At 43.5% G+C, this 20,331-nt stretch overlaps 1 protein-coding gene across 14 annotated transcripts in view; it reads right to left on the reverse strand.

Moving 5' to 3' along the window:
- Positions 1-8,392: 8,392 nt before the first annotated feature.
- Positions 8,393-20,331, reverse strand: part of LOC116593895 (maestro heat-like repeat-containing protein family member 1) — a 78,934-nt gene continuing 66,995 nt past the window's right edge. For 11 of the 14 annotated variants that reach the window (XM_032348519.1, XM_032348511.1, XM_032348515.1 and 8 more), the window contains 5 exons: positions 18,604-18,762; positions 18,120-18,242; positions 17,145-17,250; positions 15,509-15,574; positions 8,393-9,002 (listed from right to left, as the gene is read on the reverse strand). In XM_032348519.1, coding sequence (XP_032204410.1) covers positions 8,686-9,002; positions 15,509-15,574; positions 17,145-17,250; positions 18,120-18,242; positions 18,604-18,762 — 771 coding nt within the window. In that variant the 3' untranslated portion in view covers positions 8,393-8,685. The remainder of the gene's footprint in view (positions 9,003-15,508; positions 15,575-17,144; positions 17,251-18,119; positions 18,243-18,603; positions 18,763-20,331) is intronic. The other 3 variants (XM_032348516.1, XM_032348514.1, XM_032348520.1) reach the window with 2 other exon arrangements.

The raw sequence follows: 20,331 nt of genomic DNA on the forward strand, positions 1-20,331 counted from the left end.
AGACTTTCTTAACAAACTCCTCCCTAAACTCAGGGCCAGGGAGAAAAAAAATATATCATGTACAAATGTGCTTTCTATAACTCAACAGTGAGAGCTATTGTGATGGGGTCCAGGAGCAAACGGTCACGGAAAAATTCTTGAGATGGTTTTGGTGCAAAAAAAGGTGGGTTTTTTAAAGCACAGGGACCAGGACTTGTGCGGAGAAAAGGGGCACTGGGGTTATGAGGAGTGATGGATTGTATACTTTTAAATTGGGGTGGGGGGAAGGGGTAGAGACAAAGGAAGTCTCTAAAAGGATTTTCATTATGTTAAAGAAGATTAATGAAGATTTAGGATCCTGCAGGCCTAGCTATTGTCAAGCTAAGGTAGTTTTCCTCTCTAGCAAGGCATTAACATTAAGAGTTGGGGGTTGCTGCAGGAGTGTTAATTTCTGCCTGTCTCAAATATTTGTCAATGGGCAGCAAGTTAGAAGGAAATTTAATTGTATCTATATTTCCTTTTGCCTATGTTCTCTGCATCAAGAGCTCCTTAAGCCCATTATATGTTCCTCTTTGACTTTGCTAATAATCTCAAAACTAAATGTGTGTTGTTTTAGTTTTTCATTGGCTAGTGTTTTTTTTTAATTTATTGATTTATTTGAGAGAGAGAGAGAAAGAGAGAGAGCACAAGCTCACGTGCCCACCCATCCAAGTAGGGGGAGGGGCGAAGGGAGACAGAATCTCAAGCAGACTCCCTGCTGAGCACCCAGCCTGATGCAGGCTTGATCTCAGGACTCCTGAAATCATGACCTGAGCTGAAACAAAAAATCAGAGACAACTGACTGAGCCATCCAGCTGTCACCCCATTGGCCAGTGTTTTTTGATGCTTATTTTTTTTCCTTATTACTTCTTGATCATTTTAAGTACACGCTGTAGTAGTCAGACCATCTGGGTTCAGATCCACAGTTAACAATCTCGGTGACTCTGGCAAGCTGTTTAAGGCCTATGGGCCTCAGTTTTCTCGGTTATATAATGGAGATAATAGCAAGACCAACCTTCCAGGAGTCTTCTGAGATAAATGAGATCATCTTGGTAACATTGAGGGCTTAGCTCCAGGCATCCCATGTTATAAAAGCTCAACAAAGATTAACACTAATATGAATTGGGTTTGGTTTTATTATAAGTTTTTATTTATAAAATATAAAATATAAAATGCTTTTATTATAAGTTTTCTTAGATCCCCTTTAGATAGAGCTGTAACATAAATCTAACAAAAATAAATAAAATCTAATAAGTAAAGCTGGGTTCTAGCTGTGAATCAAATTTTGAGATTTAGGCCTTTAGCCATTGCAAGAGCAGAAATGAGGTCAGGAGGAATAATGCATTTTGAAGGGGGATAGGGATATTCTACCTCTGAGATATCTGAAGTTATGCAGCTTGATGGGGTACACATGAGTTACATGCCGTGTTACAAGCAGGACCAGGGCATCTCAAAGGCAACTTTTTCCAGGGTAAAGCCTGGTCATCCTATTCATTCTGATGAAATTCTAGAACCTAGGTGAGGTTCAGTGGGCTGAGGTCCGGAGCCGACGACCAAGAAAGAATTATTGAGACCTCTTTCGTGCAAAATGGTGGTTTATTAAAGCAAGGGGAAAGGACCTGTGGGCAGGAAGAGCTGCTGCCCCGGGTTGTGAGGGATGGCAGGTTATGTAACCTGCGGTTGGGGGAAGGTGAGGGGAAGGGAGGTTTCAGCGGAGTTTTCATATGCTAAAGAGGGCCTACAAGGTGCCAGGAAGTCCCAGGCCTACCGGAGGCCTTGCTCTTGCGACTGGATCAATGTTGTCTTTAGGCCAGCCATTAACATTAAGATACTTGGGAGAATTTTTGGTGGGTTGTCACAATCCTGCTATATCAATTGCCTTTGTTAGTGAGATTTAGGACATTTGTAAGCCAAGGGAGACTCCTGTCTAGCAGGATTGTGAGCTCTGCAAGTTAACTATTTGCTTATTGTTTTTGGCAGTCAGGGCTGCCTGAGGGATGCTACACATAAGACAGAGGGGGCCAGCTTTTACTTGGTCTTCAGCCAGCCCCGTGCTCCCTCATCAATTCATTCAATGGATACCAATGGAGCCCCAGTCCAGAAGCTGAATTCTCTTAGTAAACTCAGAAAGTTCTTATCATACAAATGCACAATCACTAAATTTACATCCCTGTCATTGGATTCATTTATAAAGGAGCCACTTCCAGTGAGGGAAAAAAAAATTCATGTCTTCCTATTTGGAAAGCCAATGTGAACTGGAAGATTGCTTGGTAATAATAGAATCAGAACAAGGAAATCATAGGAATCTGAGTGAAATATCACCACCTAGGCGCTAGGAAGCTCCATGAAATGCACCTGTCATATAAGAGAAAACCTCCAGGGGCACCATGGTGGCTCAATCCATGAAGTCACTGAGTCTTGATTTCAGCACAGGTCTTGACCTCAAGGTTGCGAGTTCAAGCCCCACGCTGGGCTCCATAGCCAGTGTGGAGGCTACTTACAAAAAAGAGAGAGAGAGGGGACCTCCAGAGAGCAGATTGGTCCCATCCCCCCGACTCCATGTGCCACTCCCTGGAACAGTGCAGGATGCACTCTAGTAATACTTCTCTGAGCCCTGGTGTCTTTGAGTACTAGGTTTGGTATATATCTAGGGATAAAACTTTTCCTCACTAAGCCACACTCTAGTGAGCATAGAATACATTCTATTTCCTCATATAATAGGTTGGTCTCAGGGATACCGGGGTGGCTCAGTTGCTAAGCATATGCTTTCAGCTCAGGCCATGATCCCAGGGTCCTGGGATTGAGCCCCACATCAGGCTCCTTGCTCAGTGGGGAGCCTGCTTCTCCCTCTGCCTGCCGCTCTCCCTGCATGTGTGCTCACTCGCTCTCTTTCTGACAAATAAATAAATTAAATATTTTTATTTATTTTTTAAAGATTTTATTTATTTGACAGAGATCACAAGTAGGCAGAGAAGCAGGCAGAGAGGGGTGGGGAAGCAGGCTCCCCGCTGAGCAAGGAGTGTAATGCCAACTGAATATTACCCCCACCTTAAAAGACCACCAGAGACATGAGTCAAAGCCAAGCAGCAAGGGTCGTTTATTGCAGGTTCGAACCTGGACCTCTGCGCCGCTCGTTGCCGATAACGCCGAGAGGTCCAGAGCTGGGTTGGTGCAGGATTTTTATAGACAGATACAAACAAGTTTCGGGTGGGGCTGATCTGATTGATTGATAGTTTGAACAGGCATACTTGGCATCAGTGGATTGGGTCAGGGGACCCGCGTGCAAAAGCAGACAAAGCAATCTTACAGAAGCAGAACGGGGTGCCTGAGGAATGCTACACATATGGAGGGGAGCGGATGAAGGGGGGGGTGCAAGGCGCCAGCTTTTGCTTTGTCCTCAGCCAGCCTCCTGCTCCTTCAGGAGCCCAATATGGGGCTCGATCCCAGGACCCTGAGATCATGACCTGAGCTGAAGACAGAGTCTTTAACCCACTGGAGCTATCCAGGCACCCATAAATGAAATATTTTTAAAAACAAAATAGGTCAATCTCATTTGTCAGACTGAATTTACAGGCTGCCCCCCTCCCCAGTGTTTCTATGAGGTCTTCAGTGGTATTTGAAAATGGAGGACTAGAGTTCAGGAAAAAGGCAGAGGCTGGGTATATGAATTTGATCACCTCTGGGTAAAAGAATTAAAGCCATGATGAGTGGTAAAATTTCTGAAGATGTGAACAATTTTTAAAAAGAGGGAGACATGCAAAAAATGAAGTCAGACCCTTACCTTATACCAAATAAAAAATTAACCTGGGGCACCTGGGTAGCTCAGTCAGTTGAGTTATCGATCTCAGCTCAGGTCTTGATCTCAGGGTCATGAGTTCAAGCCCCACATTGGGCTCCATGGTGGGGATGGAGCCCACTTAAAAAAAAAAAAAAAGAAGAAGATTAATCTAAAATGATTTAAATGTGAAAACTAAAAGTATAAAACTCTTAGAAGAAAACATAGGGGATTTGGATTTGGCAATGATTTCTTGGATAAGATTCCAAACGCATAAATGTAACAAAGGTAAAATGGATAAATTGGACAACAATAAACTTTAAAACTTCTCTGCATCAAAAGACACAATCAACAGTGAAAAAGCCTCTTAATGAATGGGAGAAAATACCGGCAAATCCTACATCTGATAAAAGGCTAATATTTAGAATACATAAAGGTCTCCTACAACTCAACAGCATCAACAACAAAACCAGCCCAATTAAAGAATGGGCCAAGTGTCTGAATAGACATTTCTCTGAACAAAGCTATTCGCATGGCCCAAATAGCCAACAAGCCCATGAAAAGTTGCTCAGCGTCACTGACATCACTCATCACTAGGGAAATGCAGCCAAAACTGCAATGAGATACCACCTTATACCCACTGGGATGGCTACTGCGAGGACATACAGAAAATAATGAGGGTTAGTAAGGACGTGGAGAAATTGGAACCTTATACACTGCTGGTGGGAAAGAAAATGGTGTAGCTACTACGGAACAGTATGATGGTTTCCGAGACAATTAGATACAGAATTACCATATGATCCAGCAATTCCACTTCTGGGTATCCACCCAAAAGCAGTGAACACAGGGACCTGAGTAGGTGTTTGTACACACATGTTTGTGGGCATGTTATTCACAATAGCCGAAAGGTGGAAGGGACCCAAGTGTCCATCAATAGATGAATGAATGAACAAAATGGGATATTTACATATAACAGAATATTTTCCAGCCTTTGAATGAAAGGATATTGTGACATATGTTTCAACATGGGTGAACGAGGACATGACAGGGTTATCCAGAAAGACAGGTTCAATAGGATGTAGAGAGAGAGGTTTATTTTAAAGAATTGGCTCACATAGTGGAGGTTTGGCAAGGCCAAATCTGATGAGGTAAGCCAGCAGGCAGGCTGGAGACTCAGGGAAGGGGAGAATTTCAAGTTCAAAGGCTGTGGGCTGGTACAATCTCTTCTTGCTCTGAGGAATCTCCCCTTGTTCTGTTAAAGGACCTTCACCTGATTAAATGCCGCCGACCCACATTAGGGAGCATAATCTGTTCTACTCAGAGTCCACGCGTTGCAATGTCAATCACATCTAAAAACCACCTTCATAGTGCACCTAGGTGGCTCAGTCAGTTAAATATCCGACTCTTGGTCTCAGCTCAGCTAATGATCTCAAGGTTGTGAGATCGAACCCCAAGTCAGGCTCTGTGTGGAGTTTGCTTAAGAGTCTTTTCCACTCCCTCTTCTTCCCCCTCTACTCCTCCCACCTCTTGCACACGCTCTCTCTCAACTAAATAAATAAATAAAATCTATTTTTAAAAAATCTTCATGGAAACATCCAGAAAATGTTTGACCAAATATTTGGACACCATAGCCCACTCCAATTGACACGAAAAATTAACCGTCACATTGTGATAAGCAAAATAAGCCAGTCACAAAAAGACAAATACTGTAGGATTCTACTTACATGAGGTACCCAGAGTAGTCAAATTCATAGAGACAGAAAGTAGAATGGAAGTTACTAAGGACTGAGTTGAATGGGAAATTGGGAACTGTTGTTTAATGAGCAGGGTGTTTCAGTGTTGTGAGAGGAAGGGATTCTGGACATCAGTTGCACAACAAAGTAAACGCAGTTAACACTAAGCTGTACGCTTAAAAATGGTTAATAGAGTTAATCTTACATCATGTATATTTTAACACAATTTAAAAAAAAAAGAGGATAAAAGCAAGGAATGACCTTCAAGAAATGACCCCATCCAGGGAAAGGAAGTGAGGAATTGACTAATTAGAGCAGCAGAGGGCAAATTAGGGTCCTCATGAGAGCAAAAGAGAAAATGATAAAAAATACTGCATATGAGGACGCCTGGGTGGCTTAGTTGGTTGAGCAGCTGCCTTCGGCTCAGGTCATGATCCCAGCGTCCTGGGATCGAGTGCCACATCAGGCTCCTTGCTCCGCAGGGAGCCTGCTTCTCCCTCTGACTCTGCCTGCCTGTGCTCTCTCTCTCTCTCTCTCTGACATATAAATAAAATCTTTAAAAATATTAAAAAAATAAAAAATAATAATGCATATGGCAAGGTCAGGGAGAATAATAACTAGAAAAAAATTCCCCTGGTACTTAAGGCAGGAGAGTTGGTACAGTAGTTGGAACAAAATCACTTAGCATGGTTTAAGAAGAGCCTAAATAATGAAGAGGTTGGAGGAGCAGAAGTACTGCGTCCATTTCAAGGACCTGGAGAGGAGAAGGGGAACAAGGGAGGGATTCATGCTAGAAGGCAGGAGGAGGGGAACTGTGCAAACGAAGACAGGATGCTGACATCGGACCAAGTGAGCATGCAACTTCTCCCCCTGCCGTTGACCACTTCTTCAGCTGGGTAGCCTGATTTGGTCAAGGACCTCCCCAAATACAAGACTAGGGGCCCTACGAGAACCTGGATCTGGAGAGGGCAGCTATCTTCGCACAGAATGTACAGCCAGGGAGCAGTGACAAGAATTAGAGGTCATGACAAGGTTGGGGGTATCCTGAGAAGTCCACGTTTGAAGGAAATTGAAGAGAAAGTCAGAAAGTCAAAGATGGAGCGTACAGCTAGGCTGAAGGCCAGTGGAGCAAATGCCAATATACAAAGCACTGGAAGTCTCAGTGCTTTGATTTGGAAGCTGGGTCACAGTAGTGTTTCTCCTTTAAAGTTCAGCTTTCCTACCAATGCCCACCAACTCTCCCCTTTGTCATCCCAAAGAAATGACACTTCTCTGTTGACTCAGAGGAAGCACCCTTATACCTACTGTATTAGTCAAGATTCTCCAGAGAAACAGAACCAATAGTGTGTGTGTGTGTGTGTGTGTGTGTGTGTGTGTGTATAGAAAGGGTAAGGGAGAAAGAGATTGATTTAAGGAATCGCCGATTATGGAGGTCAGCAAGTCCAAAATCTGCAGGTTGGACCATCAGACTGAAGACACAGGGAAGAGCTCATGTTGCAGTTCAAGTCCAAAGGTCATCTGCTGGCAGAATTCCTTCTTGCTCTCAGGAGGTCAGTTTTTTCATTCCATTCATGTCTTCAACTGATTGAATGAGGCCCACCCACATTATAGAGGGCAATCTGATCTACTTATTTATAATTGCAATGTTAATCTCATCCAAAGGCATCCCCATAGAAGCATCCAGAATAAAGTTTAACCAACTATGTGGGCACTGTGGCCCATCCACCATGACACAAAATTAACTGTCATACCCAGGTAATAATGAGAGCCATTTATTAAGCCATGTACCAAGTACATGGCTATCTCATTTCATTCCATAAAGCCTATAAAGTGAGTTCAAACAGTCTCATTTTTAAATATGAGGAAAACAGTTTTAGAAGGATTTTATATAAAAGTTCATAAAATTTAGAAGCAATCAAAACCATCCTGATCATGGTTAACTTCAAAGTTAACTTTCAAAGTTAACTTCAAAGTCAAATTAATCAGTTTGACCAAAGTGGGAACTAGTTCTTTGGTCTTTCCATACCTTTCCCCCCATCCCAAACCTATTATGTTTTTAAGTAGGCACCATGCCCAGTGTGGAACCCAGGGTGGGGCCTGAACTCATGACCCTGAGATCAAGACCTGGGCTAAGATCAAGAGTCAGAGTTTTAACCAACTGAGCCACCCACATCCCCCTTTCCATATCTTTCAAACTTTTCAGAATTGAGTTCCCATAGCCTAAATGTCAGGGTCCTTGGGGAAAAAAAAAAAAATTATTGCCCTCAGGGCACCTGAGTAGCTCAGTCCGTTGAGCGCCTGACTCTTGATTTCCACTTGGGTCAGTCACATCCCTGGGACATGGGATTGAGCCCTGCACCAGGTTCCTTGCTCAGCAGAGAGTCTACTTCAGGATTCTCTCTCCCTCTCCTTCTCCCCCTTCCTCTAGAGGCTCCTTCCCTCTCTCTCTCTCAAATAAATAAATAAATATTTAAATATTTTTTTAAAAAAATTAGAATGGACTCAAAGTTATCCCATCAAGAATGTCATCCATCACAATCCAAATGCACTTTCTTCGGTGAGAGAGATCAGGCTGGAGTTATTGCCACTCCAGTGTTTACACCCACAGTCTGCCTTTTTCTGCTCGGACCTGAAATCTGAACATAATGTGTCAGGCCTGGGAATTTCATCCAGTGTGTGTGGGGGGGGAGAAAAAAAGAGATTGGACACTAGGGGCCACACTGTTCTGGCACCCAATTCTGCCTCCCTCTTATCATTCAAAACTTTACCTGAAGGTTGAAGGAGATAGTTCCAGAGCCGAACCTGTCACTTGAGTTTCTCCTCAGCCCCCCAAAACCAAGATGAACATCAACATGTATTAGGATGAGAAAATAAGTTTTATTGACAAATGAATATGCTGGTGGCCAGAAATCCCCAAGGGAGACAAAGGACCAGAAACACACTGTTGTCTTCTAAGATCAAAAGTGCCTCCTTGGGTGTAATCCTAAAGTAGCCCATCCAGTGGGACTATGGTCGGAGAGCTACTGGGAGGCAAAGTCCTGACATCTGGACAAACAAATGGAAAAGGCTTTAGTCCCAGAGCAGTTGGAGCAACTTAGTTTAGGCGGCCCCGGCCTCTGCAGGTGGACTTCCAGATGTCGGGACCTGTGACCATACTGACTATTTCTCTGAATTGCCTATTATGACTGGACTATTTTTCACCCTCCTATTGGACCGCTTGCGCAGTAGATTCAGAGGGCTTTGAAGCCACTTCCAGATTTTCTGATTGTCATCTCTTTCCCGTTTGACACTCTTAAACAGCCGCTTCTTTCTTTTTGGGGTTTTCATGCCTGTGACTTTGAAGATGTTATTACTCAGCTGACTCAACCTGGAAGTAGCGACAAACCCGGGGTTAACATATTCATCAATTTTTTTCAGAGTTGTATTGACCAAAGACTGCACAGACTCCACAGGATCATTCCTCAGACTTCCAACAGCTGAAACCAGAAAGGAGGTCAACTCAGACTCTTGATCTCCAAGGACTACCTATCCAAACCCCATTATTTTCCACCCCACTTACCAGGATATTCTTATATAACTTCATTTAGAATAACTTTTGTCACCGTTAAAGTAATACTTGTTTTACTCTAGAAAACTGTTTACATAAAAATCATTCCAAAAGGAATGAGAGAAAAATCACTTAGCTGTCCCCCTGAGATAATATTATTAATATTTTCATACCAATCCCTGCAGTATATATATTTTTAAGTCATCTCTGTGCCCAACATAGGGCTTGAACTCACAGCCCCGAGATCAAGAGTCTCGTGCTCTACTGACTGAGCCAGCCAGATGCATCTGTTGTAGTTTTTTTTTAAATACCAAATATGAATACTTCTTTTTACAAAAATAAGATTTCCATTTTTTCGTCACATAAAATATTCCTCTATAGAAGGTGCTATCCAGTCACGTGATCCTATCATAATCTCTGTGATGAACCCTCTATTAGTGAATAATGAGGTTGTTTGCAGTTTTTCACTGTTAGAAACCATAACCATTAATTCATTTGACTGTGGTTATGGAGTACTTGCTAGGTGCTGGGGTTGCAGTGGTGACCAAGAAAGTTTCCCCACCCTCAAGAACTTGACATTCCAGTGGAGGAAAGACAAAACAAACAAGGAGGGGCACTGGGTGGCTCAGTGGGTTAAGCCTCTGCCTTCAGTTCAGGTCATGATCTCAGGGTCCTGGGACTGAGCCCCGCATCCGGTTCTCTGCTCGGCGGGGAGCCTGCTTCCCCCTCTCCCTCTGCCTGCCTCTCTGCCTACTTGTGATTTCTTTCTCTCTGTCAAATAAATAAATAAAATCTTTAAGAAAACAAACAAACAAACAAACAAGGAAACACAAATGAAGTATAAAGAAGGACATTTAACAGAGTAATGAGAATGAACAACCAGGAAGGACCTCCTTAGGCCGGTCAGGGAATTGCTCTCTGAGAAGGAGACGTGAGCTAAGAGGTAAGAAGCCACGAGAAGAGCTTGGGCAGAAGCATTCCCAAAGGTCAGGGAGGGGGTCACCTACTCACAGTGTAAAAAGTAACCAGTGGGGCTACAGCTTCTCGTGAGAGGGGAGGTGTTACAGGCTCAGGGTGGAGAGAGAGTCAGAAGCTGGCTCAATCAGGGCCTTGAGGCCAAGCATAAGGGACCAGACTTTGACCCAAAGAGCAGTGGAAAGCTACTGAAGGGATTTAAGCCCAGGGGTGACATGATTCAGTGTACACATTTCAAAGAGAATATGGCTGCTGTGTAGAGAAGTATAGAGAAGCAGGGCATGTAGGGATTGTTCAAGCCATCGGATTAGGGAATGGCAGCCAGGGGCTGAGATTCCGGTGGGAACAAAGGCTGCTAAATTGCTTGACATCCAAAGGATGAAGAGAAAAGGAAGAACCTTGGCTCAAAAGGGCCTTCAAGCCCATCAAAGTCTATAGTTCCATGCTGATCTCATTTATACTGATAACAGGAGAAAGCACCTGGCTTTGGCTACGCAGTGAATATGGAAATCCCACGAAGAACTATTTCTTGACCACAAGGCTTGTTAGGCACTGGATACGGATATAAACGTAACTAGAATTACCTTCCTTGGGAAAAAGTCCCTCCTGTCTAGGTAAGGTAGGCAGTCTTTCTTAGAGGCTGGGTGGGATGAGGAAGGCAAGGTGAATTCTCTGATACACTAAGGAGCCTAGGGTTTTCGTTCTAGAATACTTTTGCTGAAATTCTCTGGTTGCTGGGAACAGGGGTTCCTTACCCTGTAGAGACTTCAGTTGGAAAAAATGAGGAGAAGGCAGCACAGGTACAAAATGTCAGGGTCAGAAGCAAGGATTAGAACCCCAAAGGGACAGAGGCTACTACCTAGTCACTAGAGGACTGGAGAGAGCACAGCTACAGTCAGCAGCAGCTAACAAATTCATTCTCCCCTGACCAGAGCGCCAGGTGCCCTCCCTACCTGCCACTGCCAACACCTTGCCCCATCTTGGCCCCGAAGCTGGGTCAACTCAACACAAAGGGTTGGTGGGACAAACCCATTTGTAATCGATACTTAAACAATGTTTAAGGTCAGCACTGTTATGCCCATTTTATAGACAAAGACACTGAAGCGCGCAGAGGCAGTGACGTGCCCAAGTTCACACAGCTCATTGCGGAGAGAGCTAGTATTTCAGACCGGGCTGGCTGACACTGGAGCCCATGCTCGTCATTACACACTGACTTGGAAGAAAGGACCCTTTAAAGTCATTCACCTCTTTTTCTTTTCAAGATAAAAAGCTGTAACAAAGCATAAAGGAAACAAGAAAATGTCCATCTCCAGGTGTCTGCTGGGCATTTCCTTTGAAATATGACGCCACCATTCCTTCAAAGGCAGTGTATCCAGCTTTTTAGCTTGAAGCGGGCGCCAGGAAATGAAGTGGGCTCCAACCAGAGGGTAAGTGCCTGAGGACAAGCACGTGCAGGACCAGAATGGCCCCAACAGCGAAGCTGGAGCGTGGGCATTCTGACATACACGCCCGCTCTTTTGCCCAAAAGCACAGGCACCCACCAGCAGGGCGATAAAAGCCAACATTCTCTCCATCATATCTCTCTATCAAAGGAAGCAAACTGTGTGGAGATGGTAAACAACAAATAACTCAAACATCATTTCTATTGGGCACTGGAATGAGTCACCTATCCAGCACCTTTCACAGACACCCCTAACCCTTCCTGCCACCGCCCTTTAGAGAAGTGATGAGCTCTGTTTCACCAAGTACCCCAACCACCCACAGCAAAATCCTCAATCTTCACCACAGCTGAAAAGCCCAGTAGGATCCTGGCCCCACTGTGATCCTCTGAGTCGTTATCCTCCTCTTCCTTTGGTTCACTCCATGCCAATCACATTGACTTCTTGTTCTTCCTTGAACTGCTGAGTGCTCTTGTCTCAGATAATCAGCTGGTTCAAGCCCTCACTGCATCCAGGTCTCTGCTCCTGCACCCCTTCTCAGAGGGGCACCCCTTCCCTGCCCTCCGACCCCCAACCATTGGCCGTGTCTTACTTTCTCCATTGTGCCTGCTTACATATATGTACTTGGTTAGGGCCCTTTCCATCCCCCGCTGGAAGGGGTGGGGGTGGTGGGAACGGACAACATCAGTTTTGTTTGCTGTGGTATCCCAGTGCTTAGGAGAGTGCCTGGTATACAGTAGGTTTTCAATAATTAAGAAACTCAGTTAATCGAGAGCAAGGGCAGAATTACCAAGAATAACAAACATAGGTGTGGCTGTTCGGCTCTTTGAGGGACCAAAGGGTTCTGAAGGGGAAGCAAAATTTCTCTTCTGATATACACTGGGAACACCAGCTCTTCTTCTGCCACACCCCCGATTCCCATTCCCTTTTTCTCAGGACTTTGGTCAAATTAAAGGACAACGGAGTGAGCATGAGTTAGTGCAAAGACCCCTGAAGTGGCAAGTCTAGCTCTGGCTCGCCCAGTAATTCACTTCTGTGACCTTGGACAAATGACTCAGCCTCGGAAATGAGAAGGGTTATAGTTCAGGAGGAGGAAATGCTTCTCTGAGGGACCCCTAACTTCAGAGGCAGAAGAGAGTGAATGGACAACCTCAGGGGTCTAGATGAGTTACCTCAAGTGCCATATAGTCTACAAATCCTTAGGGTCTCTTTTATCTTAAAAATTCATGCATCATTTGCCTTGTACTCCAAAACATGTCTATTATTAAAACACTTCTAATGTTTTAATTTAATTATTTTTTAATTTTATTTCTTGAAAGTAGTCTCACCATCCACTGTGGGGCTGGAACTCACAATCCTGAGATCAAGAGTTCATGCTCTACTGACTGGCTGGCTGGCTCAGTTTTAATATTAAAGGAGTTTTAATATTTTATGTTTTAATATTAAAAGGAGTAGCATTTAGAAATGCATACTAAAATTTTATAGATGAATAATATGAAGTCTGAAGTTTGGTTCAGAATAATCTGGCAGGGAGGGGTGCAGGTAAAGAAATAGAGAAAATAAGGTAACCATTAGTTGATCCTTGTTGAATCTGGGGGGCGGGGGGAGGGGTTAGTAGGTTTCTAGACTTTTATTTTTATTTATTTTTTTAAAGATTTTATTTCTTTATTTGACAGAGAGACACAGTGAGAGGGAACACAAGCAGGGGGAGCAGAAGAGGGAGAAGCAGACTTCCCGCCGAGCAGAGACCCCGACCCAATCGGGGCTCCAACCCTGACCTGAGCCAAAGACAGCTGCTTAACCAACTGACCCACCCAGGTGCCCGATATTCTAGACTTCTAACAAATGCTACAAATGAAAAATATTAAAACAGCCAGCGAAAAGGGCTAGATTACCTGCAATGGAAAAAAAAAAAAAAATAGAATGACGGCAGGCTTCCTTTTAGCAACAAAGAGAACCAGAAGACAGTAGCATGGTATCTTCGAAGTGCTCGGAAAGAAATTGTGGTCTAGAATTATGTCACTAGTAGGGGCCCCTGCTGGCTCAGTCAGGGGAACATGCGACTCTTGATCTCGGGGTTTTGGGTTTGAGTCCTACCTTGGGTGTACAGATTACTCTAAAAATACATATAAGATCTAAAAAAAAAAAAAAAGAAGAAGAATTGTGTGACTAATAAAGCTACCTTGCAAGAATAGGCTTAAGAAAAAGTCATTACAAAGGAACAAAAACCAAGAGAGCATAATAGGAAGATACCCACACTAAAGAGACTTTCAAAAAGTGTACTTCAGGATGAAAAAAAAAGAAGGATGGTCAGAGATACAACAAGGAATGGGGAGCATATGACATGGCAGGTAAATCTACATTGTTTGTATAAAGTAACAACAATAATCATAGTATCTAAATTGTGGGTTTAAAAAAGAGAATTGAAATATTCACTAACAAAAGCCTGTAAAGTGAGAGGGGTGGGCATCAGAATTCATGTCAATACTGGAGAGAAACTTAAAATGTTTCACTTTAAACCCTGTTAAGCTCAAAGTTCATGATGAGGAGTCTACTTTCTGGACAGATACCATATGATTTCACTCCTGTGTGGGATTGAAGAAACAGAACAGATGAAAAGAGGGGAAGGGAAGGAAAAATAAAATAAGACAAAAACAAAGAGGGAAACAAACCAGAAGATACTCTTAACTCTGGGAAACAAACCGAGGGTTGCTGGAGGGGTGCGGGGTGGGGAATGGGGTAACTAGGCGATGGGCATTAAGGAAGCCCCTTGATGGAATGAGTACCAGGTGCAACTGATGAATCACTAAATTCTACCCCTGAAACTAATAATACACCATGCATTAATTAAATTGAATTTAAATTTTAAATGTTTTTTAAAAGTCTACTTTCTGGCTAACTCGCCTGAAGAAATACTTACACTTATATTCTTACATACAAAGAGACATACATAAGAATGCTCACGTAGCAGTTTTGGAATAGCAAAAAACTGGAGATGATTCAAATAACGATCTACCAAGATTGTAGCAGATCTGTATGTACCGACATATGGAGTGGGGAAAAAAACAAGTTGCAAAAACCGTGTATCTATATCTATATATCTATCCATACGATAAATATCACAAATTATATATTACATAACATATATTCTATGTGTACAGCAAAAGAATACAAGACTAGAGCAAACAGACAGGAGGAATTGGGGAGAGGAACCAGACTTGGGGGTGAATAGAACTTTACTCTAAAACCAAAAACTTTATCAATAATGTTTCTACTTTTTTTGCACATACTATATTCATGTACTTTTTCTATAAATATAAACAAATTTTAAAATATTTTACTGCAATAAAAGAGAACACAAAACTACAAGTTCTTCAGGGGACATGAATACCATTATAGGTAGCAGCTGACAACACATGATAAATGTTGAGTGACTAGAACATTTTTGTAAGCTGTGTTTTTCTCTAACTAGCATGATAATAGATAACTCATTTTCTTCCTCTGACTTAGTCCCATTTTCTACTTTTTAAAATTTAGTCTTTCAAGGTTTTATTTTATTTATTTTTTAAAAGATTATTTATTTATTTATTTATTTGACAGGCAGAGATCACAAGTAGGCAGAAATGCAGGCAGAGAGAGGGGTGGAGGGAGGCAGGCTCCCCGCTGAGCAGAGAGCCCATTGTGGGGCTCAATCCCAGGATCCTGAGATCATGACCTGAGCCAAAGGCAGAGGCTTAACCCACTGAGCCACTCAGGCACCCTTCAAGATTTTGTTTTTTTAAGTGATCTCTACACCCAACATGGGGGTTGAACTCAAAACCCCAAGATCAAGAGTCACACGTTCCTCCAAATGAGCAAGGAAGGTGCCCGATTTTTTACTTTTATATATAACATTTATAATAGTAAAAATATACTTTATTTGAAGTAACAAAATAGGTCCTTAAGGAATTCTTTCTCCCACTTTCTGTCTTGCCCTTTTGCCTCATGTCACCCAGATCTCAGGGACAAGGCTCAGACTCACCATTCTGTATGACCTCCACATCATCATCATCTATTTGAGTCATGTTTAGCTTCTTAGTTGTTAATCCTAAAGAGAGGACAGATGCAAAGTCATTCCAGAATTCCTGGGTCTTTGGGCCACCCTTACCCCTTGGTCCCAAACACGGAAGCTTGTAAACCAGTTCTAGCAAAAAACGTTTCTATGAGATGCCTTGTAGCCTACATGTCAGTGTTCTAGTTGAACAACCCTCAGAGCAGCGTTGACCCAGAAAACTGTTGTTGACAGGTGACAAGTAGGGCATGAACCCAGGACGTCAAACTCCATAGGGTTCTCACACCAACAGAAAAATGGACAAAAGGCATGAGGCAATTTATTTGCAAAAATAAAATATGCTTTGCCAATAAACGTAGGAAAAAAATATTTCACCTCACTTCCGATAAAAAAAATATATATTAATCCAAACAACAACTCTTTTCGCCTATCAAATCGGTAATGATTTTTAAACTATCACCGAGAGTTGGCAAATATCCACAAAATGGATACTTGCATATAATACTGGTTAACAATGGAAAATGATTCACTTTTTAAAAAAAGATTTATTATATTTATTTTGAAAGAGAGAGCATAGGGGAGAGAGGCAGAGGGAGACGGAGAGAGACAAGCAAGCAGATTCTGTACTGAGCATGGAGCCCGACATGGGGCTCGATCTCACAACCCAGAGATCAGATCTGAGCTGAAACCAAGAGTTGGATCCTCAACCAACTTTGCCACCCAGGGGTCCCATGACTCAAAGTTTTTAGAGGGCAGCTGAAGCACCAAAATCCTTAAAATTTTACATATCCTTTGGTCCCAGCAATTCTAGTTAAGAAATTTATCTTAAAATATTCATGATGGCAGGTAGAGATTTTATCCCTGTTTATTAAAACAAAAGATGAGGTGGCCTACTTTAAAAAAAAAAATGACACAGTCTCAATATTCAAAAATAAACACAGGTTATATAATTCCGAAATCCACCCATAGTGGAATTAATATTACACAGTGGTGAAAAGCAATGCACGTAAGGGCATGTATTTGTGACCTAGCAAAGGAAAGCAACAGTATACCAAACCTCATGTTTTTAAAATGGCTGTGTGTGTGTGAGTGTACGTGTGTGTAGAAATTCTAGAATGTTAACCGTGGTTAAATCCAAATGCTTAGAATTTCTGGCATTATTTAATTTCATCTTTTTTGCCAACCTGAATCTTTTACATCAACATCTAACATCAACACATCAACACATACTGTACTACTACCCTAGTTTAAAAGAAAAATATTTTTGTTTTAAAAATTTTTGTTTTGTTTTAAAATGCACAGGATTCCCATGGAAGCAATAGTTTTTCCCCTTTCAAATGAATACGGTTCCCTTCTGAACACTGCAAAGTGCAGACAGCTGGGGTGGACTTTCCCAGAGTGCGGCAAAGGCACATAGCCTTCTCTTCCTCTTCTGGCCTAACAGGGACTCTTGAGCCTGTCCCCAGGACAACCTCTCTAATTACATCAGAGCTAAGGAAGGAGGTGACCCAGTTCACAGTACCATGTTTTTGGCTCAGTCCTTGAAGAAGGTTAAGGAGGGCTCCCCTGTTGAAGAGGGAAGGGTTGCCAGGAGGAAGAATCTTACCTATTAAGTTGATGGCAGCTGCCCTTAGGAAGGACTGAGGGCTCTTCAGGAAGTCAAAGCTCTGGGACAATAAGTCCCCCACCAGCTGGGTTTTGCTTGTGCTCACCTGTAAGGCCAAAGAGGGGGTGGTGCTGACCAGGAGCTGGGGGTGGGGAGCCCTGGGAATGTTCCTAATCCTCTCACCCTGTCCACAGTCCCCACTGTTCTGTCTTCACCCAGTGGAAGGTGCTTGAACCTATAGCCTCAGACACCCACACCCCAGCAACAAGGCAGACTTAGTAGGAAGGTCACAGAGAGAATTTTGCTCCTTCATACCTACATGGTAAGGGAAGAAACGACGGATGTGTAACCAGGAGACCCAGGATTGAATCCTGGCCCTGACACTGGCTTCAGTTTTCTGAAATAAAACCTGTCCAACCTCTTTCACTTAATTGTAAGGCTCCCATGGGATAATGGATATAGAACTGCTTTGTGAACTCTAAAGTGTTCTACCTGTGGAAGGTAATAAGCATCAAAATCCATAGTATTAAAATTATTAATGGTGGTTCCTAACCTACTTGCTTAGCCCTTAAATATTTACTTTTCCACCAGGATTCCTGATCCTGCCCTATCCTCAGCATCATAGGAGCCACAGACCCTTAATGCCATGACTGATGTAAAGCCTCAGTGACTCCTGCCACCATCTTTTCCTACCAGCTGTAACCAGAAAACCTCTGTTCCATTGCATTCTGCTCTCCTCCCTTGACCTTCCTCACCGCTAAAGGCAGAGACTGGGCTACTACTAAGAGAATCGGATATGAAGAACGAGGGACTGGCCCAATCCATGTGCATTCTAACAGTTTGCTGATGATAAAGAATGAGAATCAAGGAACAGAAAGAATGTATCTTCTGTCAGCCCTCCCATATTTAGCCTCTCAGCTTGCCTTTGAGCCCCTAACATGAGTACGGTGGGACTGGCTTCTCAGAGACACTCACCAGGTACTTGCACGTCTCTTCCAACACGTGGATGTGATCGCTGAGGGTGGCATGCTTGAATATCTGGGTGAGGGAGGACCAGCCGATCACAGTGGTCCACTCTGTCAGGGCCCCTCCGCAGGCCTACAGCATGGAGGGAACAGAATTCCCGAAGCCTCCTTCCTATGGCTCTACAGAGCCAGGCCATGAGGCTAAGGGGAAGACCATGAAGCTAGCCCCCAAGGGCTTGGGTGAGGGTTTGAAGCTGGGATCAGGTGAAACACGGGACCTTGGGCATGACATGGGACATAAACAGTTTCAGGGAGGAGAACCGTATCAGGATACGGTGAGGGGGAAAGTGCTCAGAGCTAGCCTGGAGGACGACACCAAAGCGGTGGGTGTATAATGTACAGCCAAGGCTGGGCTCATGAAAAGAGCCCAAGGCGATGCTCTACCAGCAAGAGAAATGAATCAGGCTGATTTGCGGGACCGAGGTCATCAATACCTTGACTACCTCAGGGTTGTTATCCTGAAAGCTAAGTAGCAGCGGGACTAGGAAACTGTAGATCTCTCTTCTGGTGGAGAGTCCAGGCTTGAATTTGTAAATGTGACGCAACATGTAGCCCAGGGCAGAGGTGGCCGAGATCTTCACCTGGTCCCTCTCCTGCCATACAGAGTGACATGGAGCTAAGTCGGCTGTGGTTTCCCTCTAGCCCCGCCTGGCCTGGTTTCCATACTCCCACATCACACTCCTACGTCCAAACTACATGGATGGCGTCGCATTACGTAATGTAAAGGCATCATGGTTTGTGTATCTCATTAGAGCCGCAGAGCTAACAAGTCCCTCTCTGTTAAGGCCCAGAGCTAGGGAAACCAAGACCGTAGTTTCAGCTCTGCCCTAGACCGTATCTACAGCTTGTAACTTAATCTGTTCCTAGGGATTTAGCTTTACAATCTATGTATTTTAAAAATACATACAGTTATCCTAGTTATGCTATGAATAAACTTGCTGAATCTATATTGGTTTGTATTAATTATCAATGATCATGAACAGCTAAATTAGACGCTTTCAAGAGTGCATTATATAGGGGCACCTGGGTGGCTCAGGTGATAACAGTTGCCTTTGGGTCAGGTCATGATCCCAGCGTCCTGGAATCAAGCCCCACATCAGACTCCCTGCTCAGCGGGAAGCCTGCTTCTCCTTCTCCCACTCCCCCTGCTTGTGTTTCCTCTCTCTGTCTCTCTCTGTCAAATAAATAAATAAAATCTTTAAGAAACCAGAGTGTATTATATACTAATTGAACAAACGTTTACTGAGTAGCTGTCATGAGCTAGGCGTAGTGTCAAGTAACAGACATGGTGGGACAAACAGTTGCTGAAATTGTAGGATTTGGGAAGCAGACATTTTAACAAACTGGAGGCACACATTTTTTGCCCAGTGAACATAACAACCAAACAGAGAGATGATTCAAAGTTAGTACATTAACTAAAAAGTGTCAATAGGCAGATCAGCTCAAGATCAACGATTATCACTTCAGTTATCCCTCCCTGCTCCAAATCCCTGAAAGAAATAGTAGAGATACAGTTGTTTTTTTTTTAATCTGTTATGGATCTGAAATAGTAGAAGGGATACCCCTACAGAGAACTAGAATATCCCTGAAAGACAAACAGCAGACAGGATTGGAATTAAAGTTGAAACCACAGCCTGAAGTGTGGGCAAGAATAGACTGCTGGAGGAGGCGGGTGTGTTCTGGGAACGTTCCAAGACTAAGAGCCGTGAACACCGGGAGCAGAAGGGGAGGCTGGGCAACTGACAGGGTGGTCACTCGGAGTGCCGTAGCTCCTGCATACTCTCTCCTTCCACCTTCTCCGTGCACTCGCCCTCCCAGGGTCCTCCTTACTGAATAGCAAGCAGCAGAGGAAGGTATCCCCCCAACACAGCAGGGAGCATGCTCTCTAGACCAGAGAGATTGGATGGTGCCCTGGGTGTCTGGCAATACCCAGAAAGAACAGGGAGCCCTATAGTCAAAATATTGGCTATTGGCACATCCAGCGGTCCACATAGCTCTGGTCGCTTCCCCACAGTTACTGAAGTCAGACTGCAGTAATAGGCATTACTTTCACAGAGGGCTGGCCAAGAGTCAGTAGTGCAAAATTTCCAGAACTCTACCAAGACTCACCAAACGTTTAGGAAATTCAGCACCATGAGAGAAACGAAAGACCCCCACCCCCA

This window comes from Mustela erminea, chromosome 6 (genome assembly GCF_009829155.1).
Source record: "Mustela erminea isolate mMusErm1 chromosome 6, mMusErm1.Pri, whole genome shotgun sequence".
NCBI classification, from domain to species: Eukaryota; Metazoa; Chordata; class Mammalia; order Carnivora; family Mustelidae; genus Mustela; species Mustela erminea.